This window comes from Mus musculus, chromosome 5 (assembly GCF_000001635.26).
Source record: "Mus musculus strain C57BL/6J chromosome 5, GRCm38.p6 C57BL/6J".
NCBI lineage: Eukaryota > Metazoa > Chordata > Mammalia > Rodentia > Muridae > Mus > Mus musculus.
Genome location: NC_000071.6, coordinates 38,251,464 through 38,269,634, shown reverse-complemented (window position 1 = coordinate 38,269,634; position 18,171 = coordinate 38,251,464). Strand labels below are relative to the sequence as shown.

Genomic DNA, 18,171 nt, shown 5'->3' with positions numbered 1-18,171 from the left:
TGCACAAGAAAATTATAAAAATATTTTATTGATGTTACAGAAAAAAATTATATATACTTAAACATTATTAAAAGAACATAAGTTGAAAAATGTTAAAAACCCAATAACTTATATAATGATAAAACCCAGAGTAACAAGAAACCATAAGATACTTCCGTTTGGTCCTCTTCTTAAAAAACTATGACAAATACGAGCTATCCAGTGACTACTAACGGTGACAACACGATTCTGTCATGCTTGTGTCCAGTCACCTATACAAGGGCAGCTAGCCTTCAAGTAGAACAGGCCAGAATCTGTAAAACTGTTGGCACTGTGCTCCTGTGATGAGCTACTACTGTCTCTAAAAGCTGACAGGTTAACACTCGCTAGTTCTAACACAAACTGCTGAGAAGCAATCACTTGTTTTGAACAGCAGAGAGAAAGATCATTTATTCTGATTTCGACAGCAGATCTAGAGAGTCACAGTTTCTCCATGGAACAACTCACTGCGGAGACAGCAGTGCACACTGAGCTTCTCCTTCACGTCAGCCGACAAGCTGGACGCTTTGTTCACTTTAAATGGTCATGTTCTGAAGTCTGGAAGAAAACAGCATTTATGTGCCAAGTGAAACACCTTAGGCTCATGGATTCCCATTAAAAACAAAGTGGTGTGCCTGGAGAGATGGTGTAGTGGTGAAGGGCACTGGCTGTTCTTGCAGGGGGCTGGGATTCAATTCCCTGCACTCACATGAAAGCTCACAACCTCTTTAACCTAGTTCTAAGGGATGCTATGGCTTCTTCTGACCTCTGTGATGCATATCTATATCTATATATACATATACAAACAAGCATATATACAAGCAAACACTCATGCACACAGATATGTATTTCAAAAGGAAAAGAGGACATGCTTGGCTCCCAGCACCATGCTGCTCTCACCGCCAGCCACACACCAGGCTCATGGAAGTCCAAGGCACCCAAACACCTAGAAACAGCCAAACAGTCAGAACCCAAGATCGCCAGCCACAGGGAAGGGGGAGGGGGGAGAAAGTTGGGAATCAGGGTCAGCCAAAGCTGTGGGAATAGGGTGATACAGGGACTAAACCTCTTTTTTTTTTTTTTTTTTTTTTTTTTTTTTTTTGGTTTTTCGAGACAGGGTTTCTCTGTGTAGCCCTGGCTGTCCTGGAACTAACTTTGTAGACCAGGCTGGCCTCAAACTCAGAAATCCGCCTGCCTCTGCCTCCCGAGTGCTGGGATTAAAGGCATGCGCCACCATACCCGGCGGGACTAAACCTCTTAAAGTGAGGCATGCACAGGAACAAGGGGCCCCATGGGTCTCATCAGTCTCTGGACAGTGCAATATTAGAAGACAATTGTTTGTGACAGCGTGGTGATGGCCAGCAACTTGCCTGTGACTAGCAACAGCAGGCTCATGTGTACCTCTTCTTTCTGGTCACACTAAGGGTGCACACACTCCATCAGCTGGAGCACCCTGGTCCTAAGCCCCACTCACACATCCCCGAGTCTTACTTGCCCTGTTTGCAAATGGCCCTGTCAAGTTGATTTTCTCCAAGTCAGATGTACGTGGCACAAGGGGAGGGACTATATTGTCTTTTTTTCCCCCAATCACAGCATGAGCATTCTTCACACTCTATACACTTATTTAATAGATGTCTATCAGTACTCCCAACCAGACAGGAGCTGGTCCACAGGGACACATAAATTCTCTAAATAGTATAAAAAGGGCAGAATTTTTGAAGATTTATTTTTATTTTATACACGAGTGTTTTGCCTGTGTATATGTATGTATAGCACATATGTGCCTGACATCATCTGTGGAGGCCGAGGTGTTAGATCTCCTGGACCTAGGTGAGCTGCAATGCAGATGCTAGGAATGGAATGCAGGTCCTCCGCAAGAGGAGCCAGTGATCTTCACCAGTGAGCCATCTCTTCATCCCCTGGGAAAGAATTTTTTAAAAGGGCTAGGGTACCATTCATCCAATATTTATAGAAAATGGCAGAATCTGTCCCAAGTAGGGTAAGATCACCATTATTTCCCATACTACTTCTAAGAACCATTCAGCCAACAGTCATGCCCACAGTATAAAGTGGCCTCACGTGCACTTCTCTACATTAAGACACACATGCTGTCTTTATGAGTTCTTTGAAAGGCATGATGCTGTCTCTGAAAAATGAGCACTTAAAACTCCACATTGGGAAGATAGCCTCAGGCCTTGCAGCTGTGTTCAGTGGTGACACACGTCAGCACAAACACAGCAGGAAGTGATTCCCAGGCAGTCCTGTCAAGAGTGCCCTCAGGAAGTGACTGCAAGACCTTTCCACGGCTCACTGTTAGAAACAAGCATCTTACCAGAGCTTATCCGAGGAGTGAGATGAACATCACGACCCCCATAAACTGGGTGAACAGCAGCAAGGGAGTGAAAAATGACCACACATTCCACAGAGCCAGGTTGAAGCTGAAAGAAACCAAAACCAAACAGCTGACAGCAGCAAGTGGGATGACACAAACACCCCACTCCAGAGTCTGGAGTTGGAGCTCGGCTTGAGGACATCCACCTATGCGGGTCGTTAGCCCCGGCACCATGACTGATGGGAAGGAGATTTCTGCCTGTGCTGACAGAAGCTGCACCATGACCTGGGGTGACATGGGTCTCTGGACGTTAGCATGTGGGATGGACCACAAACTCAAATGGCTGCAGCCTGCTTTATCATCTCAGGCATTATCATGGGAAAAAGACGAAAGGACTCTTAAAATAGCATGAAAAAGCAATGCTATACATGATGCTATAAACTCTTCATTGCAAAAAACAGTCTTCTTGTCACCAAATCAAATCAAACACTTCCTAAAATCAAGTGAGTTTTAATGATTGAACTGATAGAAGCAGAAGCTACCAGGGAAACCATAAAAAAATTAAATAAGCTATCTAGACAGCTATGGGTTTTAATATGTAATCCTGGATAAATAGATGTCAAATAATCACAAGCCACAGGCCTAAAATTAATTTGATGTTTCTTGGGATGTTCCTGCTATAGAAGGCAAAGTAAAACAGCATCCTTGGTCTACCCTCGCCACAGAATACTGACCTCACAGTGGCAAGTGTCCAGCTGCAGGCGAAACTGGGTCAAAGAAAGAGCATTTAAGCAGAATATACATAAAGCTTTAAGACTTTCCCAAAAAGCAGAACCCAGTTTACATTAAGAAACCCTCAGCCAGGCGTGGTGGCGCACACCTTTAATCCCAGCACTCGGGAGGCAGAGGCAGATGGATTTCTGAGTTTGAGGCCAGCCAGGGCTATACAGAGAAACCCTGTCTCAAAAAACCAAAAGAAATTAAAAGAAAAAAGAAAAAAGAAAACCCTCAGAGAGGAAGCTTAACTTTCTCTACATTTTCTGATATTTACAAGTTTTTCTTCAGTGAGCAAGTACTACCTTTTTTTCTCTCTCTCTCTCTTTAAAATAGCCTCTCTTCTTCTCTGAGCATATGTGAATTTACAAAGGTGGGTTCACGCTGGCAACAGGGAACGAACGGGTTGAGCAGTCTTAGCATGCGCACACTGTGAAAGACACGTAACCTTTAAAAGGCACAGCTGCTCCCACTGTGGAAGAACTACAAGCTACACTGTGCCACTAGACACACTGGGAAGGCATGACAGCTGTCCCTTCCTACCTAAGGATCATTAGCTCTAAAATCTTGCAGCAACACCAAGTCTCGAAATGCTCAGGGCCTTCCAGGGAGCCCTGCACCTGCAGATCGCCTGCACCTTTCCCCACGTCCTTATGTCATATCCCTAGGGTCCTTACAGTGCCACACACTGTGAACTGCTGCCTAAGGCACTACTACTCTGTTGTTTAGGGAGCAACAGAGAGAAAGGGACTGCACATGCTTAACACAGATGACATTCACTTTGGGGAACAGTGGCTGGTGAGACAGCTCAACCACTTTGGAAGAGCCTGATACTATGGAATGAAGCACACCTTTCTGGGTATATGTATACACATGTAAGCCCAACAGAGTGGGGGGGAGGGGGTCTCAATGGCACCCTTCCAAACAGCACCAACTATAAACAGCCTGACTGGGTGGCCGCGCAACAGGTACACTAGGACTCAGTGACGCAGTGGATTGACAACTGGCAATGAATAACCGCTGGGGGAAAACTACACAAGAACAGCATACACTGCATGCATACAGTTAAATCTTAAAGACTGGTGATCGTACAACCAACTTCTCTACAGTCTTGTGTTCAAAACACAGATGAACAGAACCGTGTTTATGGGATGCACAAAAATGGCAACAGAGACGGGGCAGTGTTTGCAGGCAGCAGGAAGGCAGCGTGAAGCAAAGGGAAGGGTCAGCAGGGATCGATCACCAGGCCTCCCCAGCCGAGGGCGGCAGCACTCGCCCCGTGATGAGTTCACTCGGTGCACACTGAAAGACACTTAATAAACAAAACAGAACACAGGGCTCGTGCAGATGTCACCTTCTCTGTGAATAACTGAGGCAGATTAAGAGAGAAAGATGCTGAAAGGAGACCCCCAAAGAACAGAGTGCCTGGGATCCCCTTCCCCCTGGGGCACCATGCTGCTTGATTTAGGTTCTGGGTCACGTTCATCACAAACACAAAGTGATTGTAATTGCTTTTCATTCACATTCAACATCCACTCACCAAATCCCTGCCGCAATGAAAGTTGCAGTTGTGATGGGCACCAGTGTTGGGTATTTGACATCATATTCTTCAATCCCACGGTACCATTCCAGATAGACTATGCAGTAAAATGCAATTGACAGGCTGACAAATAACAAGGCTCCGCCAAAGAGAAACCAACTGTGGAGACAAAGAGGAAGAAAGTCAGTGTCGACCGACCGTGCTGGGAGAAGCAGAGATTTCAGTAGCCTTGGCTTGGTAGGGGGCCATGCCTTTTTGCCTCTAAGAACACACCATGTTAAGGCCAGGCCTGTGCTTTCAACTTTCTCCCATCGCCACAGCCCTGGCCCAGTGTCTATGCTGTCTCTGCCACTGGAGGGCATGTGGTCCCAAGCCCCCCACTTCTTTCTGTGGTTGATCCCATACATCATTTGTGGGGGACCATTCCTAATGCTACTTCTCTCACATTAAAGTCCTAGGAAAGCTAAGGAAAGGACACACACTAAAGCCCTGAAAAGTCGGCCTTCCCAGCACGGCCTCACCACACAACAGTCCCAGGCCCTCCCGGCATCCTGCCCATCACCTGCCAAGCAGGCACCATGACACCTGGTAATGAGTCTGTCTGCCACAGCAGAAAATAACCTCCTGAAATTAGAAGTGCCCCTGCCACCATGTCAGACCCATCCTGGGCTCGACCCAAGTTCTAGTTCATAAAAAAAAAAAAAGCAGCTGCTGGGGTGCCACTTGAGGTCCTCGGCTCTCTCCCAGCAGATTCTAAACCCGCTGAGAGAGGAAGTTTGCAGGCTGATGAAAACTGAGTGTCAGCTTTGTCACTGATGGAGCTGAGGGAAGAACATGGCTGTGGGGAGTGGGATCAGAGCTTTTGTTGATACTCAGTCCCGCCGGGCAGTGGTGGCACACGCCTTTAATCCCAGCAGAGGCAGGCAGATTTCTGAGTTCGAGGCCAGCCTGGTCTACAGAGTGAGTTCCAGGACAGCCAGGTCTACACAGAGAAACCCTGTCTCGAAACAATCAAACAAAAAAGATACTCAGTCCCACACAGACTTATTCCTTGGTTCTAGACCACGAACTTCCACTTTGTCAGTGTGGCCTGTGTGAGTGTGGAAACAGAAGCCTGCAAAGTGAGCAGAGTGAGCCTCCTTCAGGGAGCAGACACCCGCCCGAGAGAACGGTGCTGGGTTCCAGTTCGCCATCTAAAACTCACTTAGACAAGTCACATGACCTACCAAAGCACAAACAGACGAAGAAGTGGTGGGGCGGGAGGTGGTATTTTAAACAAAGATGCTTCCTTGTGAAAGATGGAGCAGCCTCTTCCTCAGGATTTAAAGGAACTACTTCACGTCTTACACCCTTCCACCTCAAGACTTTGAAGACTGCATTTCCCATGATTCAGCAAGACCAAACTCCTGCCTGCATCTTTTATGGCTCTACTGTTATGTCTAGTCACTGTTCTTGGCATGAAACACAGTCCTCATATGCCAGCTCAGACATCGCCTACATCTCCCCCTTTTCTGATACCTGATAGCTCCACATTATTCACACACGATGCATAATTTCTGTTCCATGGTCACCTCCTGGGATGAGAGAGAACAGGATCTGCCCCTGGATAGGAAGGGCCATTTGACACTAGGACTCAGACCTAAGCTCCCGACTCCTCCCGTGACCTTCAAGGCAGCTAACTCTGAGTCACACCCTCTAACCACCCCCTTCCTAACTACTCTGCCCTAGCTACTCTGAAACACACCTTTCTCAGCCACAGTTCCCACTCCACCTCTGCTTCTCAGGCCTTTCCTCTCTAGTCTTCTAGGGGCACAGGTAACAGTTTTAAATTGCACACATACAAGGTACAATGATGTAATCTACTGTATGCAACATAGTAAAATGACTACTAGAATCAGCTTACGGACACATTCAACGCATCAAATAGCTAACACTGTATATAGAAGGGTAATGGGAGGGGTCACGAGAGGACCACATAAGATAGGAAGATGATAAGATCTCACATACACTGTTCCCCCAAAACTTACTAGGCTATGTGTGAAAACCTGCACCCTTTGACTAAAGGGTGTCTTGCTGTTTTCTGTATCATCAGTAGCTGCTTCAACATCATGTCTGATAGAGGTCAATAGTGTGCATGCACATGTATATATGTATATGTGTATATAGGTATAAGTGTATATGTGTATATAAGTGTATATTGTACATATAGGGGGGCATGTAGGTCAGAGGTCAACCCTGCGTGTGTGTGTGTGTGTGTGTGTGTGTGGGTGGGTGTGGGTGTGGGTGTGTAGGCTAGAGGTCAGCGCTGGGTGTCTTTCTTGATCACTCTCCACCTTGTTTTTAAGACAGGGTCTCTCACAGACCTGGAGCTCACCGACTCATGCAGACTAACCAGTCAATAAGCCCGGGGACCCCGCCCCCACCTACTCAGAGCTGGGATTAGAAGCACCAAACTGCCTTGTTTCCTTTTTTTTTCTCTGTTCATTTGTCTGTTTTCTAATGTAGGTTCTGGGGATCAAACACTGATCAACATGCTTATAATATAATAGCAAGCACTTTACCAAATAAATCATCTCACGATCTCTTAACTGTTTAGTGAATTCAACTGACAAACTATAACACGCAAAACATGAAGCAACTGGGTTTGTTTTTTTTTGTTTGGGTTTTTTTTTTTTTTTTTTTTTGTTCTTTCTTTTTTTCATCTCACTAATATAGGCTGTCCTGGAACTCAATGTGTAGCTTTAAACTCAAGAGATCCACCTGCCTCTGTTTCCCAAGTTCTGGAATTAAGATCATTGTGTCACTATGCCTGGAGAAACAACATTTTCTTACCTATTGGTGTGAAAATTTTCTTTAAAGGTTTTAAAGAAGTCAACATAATAGGTCACAACGATGGATGCCAAAATCCAGAATCCAGAATGAATGTTAAGTCTTGGAAGAGGTCGCTCCTTTTTCTCAACAGCTGTGGGTGTTTCTATAAAATAGGGGAGATTTTGAGTTATGAACTCGCCCAGTTTTTTACACCAGATGAAGTCATCTCCTAGAACTTTCCAGTAACCAGAATCCCTCCCACTAAGGTGGGAGCTCCTTCTGTCAGAGCATCAGGATACGTGTATATATAGGGGCAGAGGCGTCACCCAGTGGTAGAATATATCTTGAGTATGCATGAAGTCTTGAGTTCTATGCCAAGAACCTACCAAACAAATAACAAAAATGGTAGATTTACATTTGCTGAAATAGTTAATAGGTACTCACTAGAAAATATGCTCAATATTACTGGTTATTGCTGAAAAATGAATCTTGGAATCGCATTTCATAATCTTCTAGCTACAGCAATGCCATCCAGAAGTATGGTATAGCACACACTTTATTTCACATTTCCTCTAGGGAAGTAATTAATTATGTTAACTAAGTAAAATGTCAAAAGCAGGGGAATGAGAGGGTTCAGCAGGTAACATGGTTGCTGCACAAACATGAGAACCTGAGTTCATCCCCAGCATCCACAGAGACAGGTGGATCCAGGGGCCAAGGGACATCTAGTCTCAAAAAAAATGTGGAGACCAAAAGAGCAAGATGCGCAATCTCTGGCCTCCAAAAGCACGTGTACCAATTAATGAGTGCGCATACACTAATAAAAGGAAAACGCCAAATACAATAAAATTTATACCAAAATATTTTAAACAGACATCAGCTTTTGGGGTAGCTCCAACATGGAGTAACACACCAGAGCTGTAGCCCCGGAAGACAGCATAGACTGCACAGTTGACAGGCGAGTCACTGCTCTCCCTGCAAACAAAATGAAGGGATTCCGACATGCCATCTCTGTATGAGGACTACTGGTTTCCAAGTGAGGTCTCTAGACTATCAGTCTGTAGAGAGGTTACTACTAACACAAATTCTTGAAGATATTCTCAAAATGCACACAAACTGCCAGTGTTTATTTTGAAAAGCTAACAAATAAAGTTCTTACAATATCCAGGTCAAACAGCTCTAAAATAAAGTGTATCTCATCCTTACCGTTCTCTAGCCTATAGGAAGCTAGCATGATTCGTTCCTATGAAATTGCTTTTTATTCTGTGCATCTACAGGCAAAAACACATAATGGAGTGTAGTTCGTACCCAAATGGTGACATGTCATAAATATTGTTCTGAGATACCTTCTGAAAACGGCCCACAGGGATACAGAAAAGTCTATCTGATGTCCAGGCAGAGATACATCTAATCCAAACTGATTTTTGCTAGCTTTCTGCTGACAGGCAGCTAAGTACATACATCCGTACCGTATTACATTGGGGCAAAGCTGAAGTGGTCGGTTTTGGTTTTAGTTTTAAAGGGGGTTTCCAAGCCGGCATTAAGTCGACTCTCCACGGAATGCGGAAATACGGCTCAGGGGAGGATGGGATGGTTGAAAGACCTGTCAGGACCCTGGACACCGACTCGCGGCCCCACTCTGGGCCCCAGAGTCTGGGGAGCCTCACCCGGCTTGGCCTCGTCCTCGCAGTCCAGCTCTACTTCGGAAGGAAACAGGTAACGCCGCCGTAGCTGCTCCCGAGCCCACGGAGCGTCCATCTTGGCGCCCGCCAGTGCGACGGAAGTGACCGCACGCAGCACTTCCGGCGCCAGGTCCAAGGGCGGAATCTCCGGACGCTCGGAATAAAACTGTATTACCTTGGCGGTTTTAGTGGGCGAAGAAACCGCACTAAATCACCAAGAAGCACTTGAACTTTAAAATACGGATCTCTGGTCTCAGGAGCAGTGGGTCCCTGTATTATTACTATCTATGGAAGCTCTAAAGGACCAAGGTTAGCGTTGCCTCTGGCTGCGCGGTCCTGAGAACATCCAGTTTCCAGCGCCTAAACGTAGAAAATAACCTTCTATCCAAGGCTAAACTTCCAAGCCCCAGTCTCCCGGTTACTCCAGCTCTGTAGGGGTTCCACCGCTAGTCTGGGATGAGTTGTAGGCAGTCCCAGGGACAGCAAAGAACCGCCAGATTAGGGGGAAACGACCTCTGAGATTAAAAGAAATTGCACTCCCCCAACATCCCTGTCAGTTTACCAGAAAGCAGGAAAGTGACAGGGTTCATATTCAGCATTCTGAGCCCCAATAATGAGCTGTTCTTCCTCATTTTTATTTATTTATTTATTTATTTATTTTTGGTTTTTCGAGACAGGGTTTCTCTGTATAGTCCTGGCTGTCCTGGAACTCACTTTGTAGACCAGGCTGGCCTCGAACTCAGAAATCCACCTGCCTCTGCCTCCCGAGTGCTGGGATTAAAGGCGTGAGCCACCATACCCGGCTTGTTTTTCCTCACTTTTAAGGTTGTTCAGAAGTATAACTCTGAGGCAGATGATACTGCCTCAAGGTCCTCAATTTTTCACTTTCATAGCTTGGATGAGTGAAAGAGCATGCAATCTGACTAACTCTGCAGGAAACTCCCTCCCAGATGTGATGACACCTTTTGCCTCCAGAGTCTGCATTCCTCTTATAAACTGCAGCTTTCCCCAGTTTCTGGGAATTCATTTTGGAAGCAATTCCCCCTTGTTCCAATTTGCTGTAAATAAGGTTTTTGTTTGTTTGTTGTTGTTGTTGTTGTTGTTTGTTTTGATTTGTTTTATTTTTCTGTGATCACTACTTTGGTATTCTGTTCATTTTGTCTCTGGTAATACTTACAGGTTGCATGGCTTTGGGCAAGGAAGGAACCCAAGACTATTTGCTTTTCTGCCTAATAGACATTATATCCATCTCTATATCTGGTTTGTTGGGCTTGAGGGAAAACCAATGGTTTAGGGATCCTGTGAGCCCTCTTCTCTCGGCTTGTGAAAAATAGCCCTCTCTGGACTGTGGGAACCAGCCTTCTTTTCCAGCCAATTGTTCCCACCACCCAGTGCCCATAATCTGCATTTCACTGGATCACAACTTATTCTTCTATCAAGAGTCCTATTGTTTATTCTCCTACTCTTTCCCTAGTGAGTCATGAGCTGAGAAAGTTTGTGCTTAACCAGTCAAGCGTGTATTGCACCTGCTATTCACTATGAACTGCCATGCCTGAGGCCGGACAATGGAGACAAGATGAGTAAGAACTGACCCTGCTCTTGAAGTGCTCCTGGTTCAAACCTGACCTCAGATATAGAAGAGAAGACAGTGCTGCTTGAAATGTCGAGGCGTGTTTCATTAATTCGAGCAGAGCAACATTTTCTGACTAGCTACTTAGAGTAAATGCTGAGGACGAGGTAGGGATGTAATGGCGGAGATAATGTCAGTCTGGTGCCATAATGGAAATCTGCCTGTGGGATGTGGGGAGTATGGAAGAGAACTGGTGTGTTCTGCCAGGGGATGTAAGGAAGGCAGAGAGGTGGGCTGAATACAGCATCACATCCCGGCAGGAAAATCTGAGCGCTCTTCCATATGGTGTGGGGGCTGATGAAGAAATAGGAAAGGGGTTGAGTTTCTCTGAATTTGTTTCTGTTGTTACTTTAGCTTTCCTGCATCCCTTGAGGCAAAGAGTAATGGCTGAGCAGCTCGGATGGCCTTTCTAAACAATAACTCCCTTTTCCTGGTTTCCTTTTCTTTCCAGGATCCTAAAGAACCAGATTCAGCTCTTCTCTGTCCTCCTCTTTTCCCCCCTGTACAAAGTTAGAAAGTCTTGTTAACAGAAAAGTCAGTTTGTCCCATCAGCTAAGAAGGGTCACTGCTGGGTCTCCCTTGAAACTGGATATTCCCAAGAGAGTCACAGCCGTTCTGGAGTTTCCATATGTGGTATATTTGGGTCAGGTCAAGTTTCCCCTGTGGTGTTTCCGAAGACTTTGTGTTTAGATCTGAAATCCTTCCAGGTATTTCCCCTGGTATTTTTAACGGTACTGCCTTTACACCATATTGATGATACTTAAAAGCTGATTGGAACCAGTCCAATATTTAATGACATCTTCTTTGCTGAGGCCCATCTCCTGGGTTCTTCAGTGTATTCATTGTGACACCTTAATTACAGATATGCGATACAGGCTACAACCAACAAAGAAATTTTCATTTTCAATGTTGATTACCTGTGGGAGAAAATGAATTTGACTGTGACCTTTGCCCCTTTAGCTGTCTAGTTAAGTCCACATGTTTATACACTATTGAACCCTGCTTCATTTCTGTGGGCTCTTGGGCAAGTGATTTCAATGTGATAAATACCAGTCTATTCATCCATGAAGTTGCATATACTCAAGGGGAGAATATTCCATCCTGATAGCACCACTCCATGCCTTTTGTGGCCTATGCATTCAGACAGTGGGACCTGTCATTCTCTAGGCTTGCCAGCCCAAAGATCTGACATCTGACACTTACTTTTTGTGACCTTTCTCCATCTCCTTGCCTTCCTCTCTCTCTCTCTCTCTTTCTCTCTCTCTCTCTCTCTCTGTGTGTGTGTGTGTGCGTGCGTGTGTGTGTGTGTGTGTGTGTATACATATATATGCTGAGGGTTATGTATACCCATGGATGTGCATTTGCCAGGGAAGTGTTCTAACCACTGAACTATATGGCCAGCCTTGATTCACTTGCTCATTCATCAGTTTTCTTGTCCTTGGAGTTTAGATCCTCACTGTTCATGTCAACCTCTCCATTTATCAAACTTGATTGTCATTCTTCGCTTATCAATATTCTCCTCGGTTGGACTGGAGTGGAGGCGGTCATGTTTTCATTGTCTGGCAAATATGGAGCACATATCTGGGACTCCCATAACCTAATCACAGTCAACTCCCCCACCTTTCTCCCTCTCTGCTGTGGTCCTAGTTGTTTACAGGAGACTTACTACCCTGTCTCAGAGGAACATGACCCAGACCAGACCTCTGGAAGCTTGGAACTGATGCTGAGCTATTGAGATGATCTTCTGTGTTGCTTTGGAATGGTGGCCTGTGAGGTCAACGTGGAGTGGAAACATGAAAGGACCATCTAGAAAGGGAGCTCTGAAAGACTAAGAGCATCATTCCCACTCATGGATCTTCCTGAGCCCTAGGTAGCCCAGTCTATAATGTGAATCCCAGGAGACTATAGAGATAGCTCAATGGTTAAGGACACTTGCTATTCTTGAAGGAGACCCAAGTTCTATTCCCCGTACCAGGCAGCCCCCTACCAACCACCTGTAACTCAAACTCCAAGGTATCTGATGCCTCTGGCTTCAACAGGGGTACACATATGAACAACAACCCTACCCTCATTCAACCCCCACAAACACATAACTAAAACCAAAGATCTCAGTATGAGCTCTGGAGCTGGTGGACTCACTGGCCTTCATTACTGCCTGTGGTAGTTTGAATAAGAATGGCCCCTATAGAGTCATATTTGAATGCTTAGTCACCAGGGAGTGGCACTATTTGAGAAGGATTAGAAGGACAAGGAGGTGTGTCCTTATTGGCTATGTGTGGCTGTTGTTATCCTTTACAAAGAGTTTATACATTTTTTTCTTAATCTGCCTCCAACGCACATGTGTTAAGTTTGTGACTGTATGGATATGCATGTATTTGTATGTTGGGGGGGTGCACATCTGTTTACAGGCACAGATGGAGGAGGCAGAGGAAAACCTCACATGTCATCCTTAAGAACACTGGCCACTTCTTTGAGACAGGGTCTGTCATTGGTCTGGAACTCACCAAGTAGAATAGGCTGACGGGCCAGTGAATCTGAGAGATCACCTGTGTCCCTTTCCCCAGGGCTGGGACTACAGCCATGGACCACTCTGCCTGCCATTTCCCTGTGGGTTCTGGGCATCGAGTTCAGGGCCTCAGGCTTGTGAGGCAAGCCCTCCACCAACTGAGTCAGCTCCCCCACACCAATGCTGTTTTGAGTAACATGATTTGGATATAAAGTGTTCCCCAACAGGCTCATGAATCTGAACACTGGGTCCCCGGGATGATACTGGTGGGGAGGTCAGACAACCTCGGTGGTGAGAGGTGTGACCAATGGATGTGTCTCACCAAGGGGCAGAGCCTTTGAGGATTATGGCCTTGCCCTGCTTTATGTCTGGTCCCCTTCCCTGCTTCCTTTCACTGCCCTGATGTGAGGAGCCCTGTTGTATAGTCTCACTGCTGGGAACTTCACCACGCCTTCCCTGCTAGGATGGACCGCAGCTGCCAGCCAAAAACAAGTTGTCTTCCCTTAAGTTTCCATTAGCCATTCTGTCACAGTAAGGGGAAGACGAACTAAGATAAGTGGTTTCCTGTTCCTACAACCCTGTGACCAGGCTGATACAGCCCTCTCTTTTGCTTTGTGCCTGTAAATCAGCAAATAGCCCATGAGAACCTCCAGGAAAATGAATACACACACAGCTCTTAGTGAAGAAAGTGCTTGTCACCTGGAAGGCACCCAATAAGTGTCAACGTATATCATTTTAAAGCCTTTCATTTTAAGAAGAAACCTTGATGAAAATCATCATAAAAATAATCATTCATAAAAAGTTAATGAAATATGTAGCTCTTCACATGTATGTCTGGCTATTTCCACAAGAGCTACAGTGTTAACGTGGTATAGCAAGATCAAATATTAATATCATGTAGTATTTTCTAAAGTTATCAAAAAAAGGGGGGGGCTTACTTTACATTCCCACCAGCAGGGGGCAGACGAAGCCATCTATCTTCAACATTTTCACCAACAGTGAACGTGATCAATTTGGTGTTTCCCAATAGATAGTTGGGGGAAATTGTGATTTTTTTTTCCAATTTTTATTAGGTATTTGCTTCATTTACATTTCAAATGCTATCCCAAAAGTCCCCAATACTTTCCCCGCACCCCCCCTTCCCTACCCACCCACTTCCAGTTCTTGGCCCTGGTGTTTACCCTGTACTGGGGCATATAAAGTTTGCAAGACCAAGGGGCCTCTCTTCCCAATGATGGCTGAATAGGCCATCTTCTGATACATATGCAGCTAGAGACAACGGCTCTGGGGGTACTGGTTAGTTCATATTGTTGTTCCACCTATAGGGTTGCAGACCCCTTTAGCCCCTAGGGTACTTTCTCTAGCTCCTCCATTGGGGGCCCTGTGTTCCATCCAATAGCTGACTGTGAGCATCCACTTCTGTGTTTGCCAGGCACTGGCATAGCCTCATAAGAGACAGCTATATCAGGGTCCTTTCAGCAAAATCTTGCTGGCATATGCAATGGTGTCTGCATTTGGTGGCTGATTATGGGATGGATCCCCTGGTGCAGCAGTCTCTGGATGGTCCATCCTTTCCTCTCAGCTCCAAACTTTGTCTCTGTAACTCCTTCCATGGGTCTTTTGTTCCCAATTCTAAGAAGGGGCATAGTGTCCACACGTTGGTCTTCATTCTTCTTGAGTTTCATGTGTTTTGCAAATTGTATCTTGGGTATTCTAAGTTTCTGGGCTAATATCCACATATCAGTGAGTACATATCATGTGAGTTCTTTTGTGATTGGGTTACCTCACTCAGGATGATACCATCCAGATTCATCCATTTGCTTATGAATTTCATAAATTCATTGTTTTTAATAGCTGAGTAGTACTCGATTGTGTAAATGTACCACATTTTCTGTATCCATTCCTCTGTTGGGGGACATCTGGGTTCTTTCTAGCTTCTGGCTATTATAAATAAGGCTGCTATGAACATAGTGGAGCATGTGTCCTTCTTACCAGTTGGAACATCTTCTGGATATATGCCCAGGAGAGGTATTATGGGATCCCCCGGTAGTACTATGTCCAAATTTCTGAGGAACCGCCAGACTGATTTCCAGAGTGGTTGTACAAGCTTGCAATCCCACCAACAATGGAGGAATGTTCCTCTTTCTCCACATCCTCGCCAGCATCTGCTGTCACCTGAATTTTTGATCTTAGCCATTCTGACTAGTGTAAGGTAGAATCTCAGGGTTGTTTTGATTTGCATTTCCCTGATGATTAAGGATGTTGAACATTTTTTTAAAGTGCTTCTCAGCCATTTGGTATTCCTCAATTGAGGGTTCTTTGTTTAGCTCTGTACCCCATTTTTAATGGGGTTATTTGATATTTTGGAGTCCACCTTCTTGAGTTCTTTATATATATTGGATATTAGTCCCCTATATGATTTAGGATTGGTAAACATCCTTTCCCAATCTGTTGGTGGCCTTTTTGCCTTATTGATGGTGTCTTTTGCCTTACAGGAAGCTTTGCAATTTTATGAGGTCCCATTTGTCAATTCTTCATCTTACAGCACAAGCCATTGCTGTTCTATTCAGGAATCCCTCCTCTGTGCCCATATCTTTGAGGCTTTTCCCCACTTTCTCCAATATAAGTTTCACTGTCTCTGGTTTTATGTGGAGTTCCTTGATCCACTTAGGTTTGACCTTAGTACAAGGAGATAGGAATGGATCAATTCTAATTCTTCTACATGATAACTGCCAGTTGTGCCAGCACCATTTGTTGAAAATGCTGTCTTTTTTCCACTGGATGGTTTTAGCTCCCATATCAAAGGTCAAGTGACCATAGGTGTGTGGGTTCATTTCTGGGTCTTCAATTCTGTTACATTGGTCTACCTGTCTGTCACTATACCAGTACCATGCAGTTTTTATCACAATTTCTCTGTAGTACAGCTTTAGGTCAGGCATGGTGATTCTACCAGAGGTTCTTTTATCTTTATCATTGAGATGAGTTTTTGCTATCCTAGGTTTTTTGTTATTCCAGATGAATTTGCAAATTGCCCTTTCCAATTTGTTGAAGAATTGAGTTGGGGACTGGAGAGATGGCTCAGTGGTTAAGAGCACTGACTGCTCTTCCAGAGGTCCTGAGTTCAATTCCCAGCAACCACATGGTGGCTCACAACCATCCGTAATGAGATCTGATGCCCTTTTCTGGGATGTCTGAAGATAGCTACAGTGTACTTACATATAATAAATAAATAAATCTATAAAAAAAAAGAATTGAGTTGGAATTTTGATGGGGATTGCATTGAATCTGTAGATTGCTTTCGGCAAGATAACCATTTTCACTATATTGATCCTGCCAATCCATGAGCATGGGAGATCTTTCCATCCTCTGAGATCTTTGATTTCTTTCTTCAGAGACTTGAAGTTCTTATCATACAGATCTTTCACTTCCTTAGTTAGAGTTACACTGAGGTATTTTATATTATTTGTGGCTATTGTGAAGGGTCTTGTTTCCCTAATTTCTTTCTCAGCCTGTTTATCCTTTGTGTAGAGAAAGGCCATTGATTTGTTTGAGTTCATTTTATATGCAGCTACTTCACTGAAGCTGTTTATCAGGTTTAGGAGTTCTCTGGTGGAATTTTTAGGGTCACTTATATATACTATCATATCATCTGCAAAAAGTGATATTTTGACTTCCTCTTTTCCAATTTGTATCCCCTTGATCTCCTTTTGTTGTCGAATTGCTCTGGCTAGGATTTCAAGTACTATATTAAATAGGTAGGGAGAAAGTGGGCAGCCTTGTCTAGTCCCTGATTTTAATGGGATTGCTTCCAGCTTTTCTCCATTTACTTTGATGTTGGCTACTGGTTTGCTGTAGATTGCTTTTATTATGTTTAGGTATGGGCCTTAAATTCCTGATCTTTCCAAGACTTTTATCATGAATGGGTGATGGATTTTGTCAAATGCTTTCTCTGCATCTAGTGAGATGATCATGTGGTTTTTGTCTTTGAGTTTGAATATATAGTGGATTACACTGATGGAGTTCCGTATATTAAACATCCCTGAATCCCTGGGATGAAGCCTACTTGGTCATGATGGATGATTGTTTTGATTTGTTCTTGGATTCGGTTAGGGGGAATTTCATTGAGTATTTTTGCATCAATATTCATAAGGGAAATTGGTCTGAAGTTCTCTATCTTTGTTGGGTCTTTATGTGGTTTAGGTATCACAGTAATTGTGGCTTCGTAGAATGAATTGGGTAGAGTACCTTCTGTTTCTATTTTGTGGAATAGTTTGAGAAGAACTGGAAGTAGATCTTCTTTGAAGGTCTGATAGCACTCTGCACTAAACCCATCTGGTCATGGGCTTTTTTTGGTTGGGATACTATTACTGACTGCTTCTATTTCTTTAGGGGATATAGGACTGTTTAGGTCATTAATCTGATCCTGATTTAACTTTGGTACCTCATATCTGTCTAGAAATTTGTCCATTTCATCCAGGTTTTCCAGTTTTGTTGAGTATAACCTTTTGTAGAAGGATCTGATGGTGTTTTGGATTTCCTCAGGATCTGTCGTTATGTCTCCCTTTTCATTTCTGATTTTGTTATTTAGGATGCTGTCCCTGTGCCCTCTAGTGAATCTGGCTAAGGGTTTATCTATCTTGTTGATTTTTTCAAAGAACCAGCTCCTCCTTTGGTTTATTCTTTGAATAGTTCTTCTTGTTTCCACTTGATTGATTTCGCCCTTGAGTTTGATTATTTCCTGCCTTCTACTCCTCTTGGATGAATTTGCTTCCTTTTGTTCTAGAGCTTTTCGGTGTGTTGTCAAGCTGCTAGTGTATTCTTTCTCTAGTTTCTTTTTGGAGGCACTCAGAGCTATGAGTTTTCCTCTTAGGAATGCTT

General features: G+C 44.3%; 1 protein-coding gene across 2 annotated transcripts; it reads right to left on the bottom strand.

Annotated features, from left to right (window-relative positions):
* On the bottom strand, positions 1 to 9,450 carry Tmem128 (transmembrane protein 128). 2 transcript variants are annotated; one of them, NM_025480.4, is made up of 5 exons: positions 9,143 to 9,450; positions 7,497 to 7,638; positions 4,665 to 4,823; positions 2,351 to 2,456; positions 1 to 576 (listed from the first exon to the last, which is right to left on the bottom strand). In NM_025480.4, exons 1-4 carry the CDS (start codon positions 9,231 to 9,233, stop codon positions 2,357 to 2,359), a joined length of 492 nt encoding a protein of 163 aa, NP_079756.2. In that variant the 5' UTR covers positions 9,234 to 9,450; the 3' UTR covers positions 1 to 576; positions 2,351 to 2,356. The 2 variants fall into 2 exon arrangements, with proteins under 2 accessions (NP_079756.2, NP_001343889.1); NM_001356960.1 differs by lacking the exon at positions 1 to 576 and adding an exon at positions 1,728 to 1,937.
* Positions 9,451 to 18,171: the final 8,721 nt, after the last annotated feature.

Coding starts and splice junctions, on each gene's coding strand:
- Tmem128 (NM_025480.4), bottom strand. CDS start 9,233: ATGGACGCTCCGTGGGCTCGGGAGCAGCTACGGCGGCGTTACCTGTTT. Junction 4,824..7,496: donor GAAAATTTTCACACCAATAG/GTAAGAAAATGT, acceptor TTGTCTCCACAG/TTGGTTTCTCTTTGGCGGAG. Junction 2,457..4,664: donor TTCATTGCGGCAGGGATTTG/GTGAGTGGATGT, acceptor GGTTTCTTTCAG/CTTCAACCTGGCTCTGTGGA.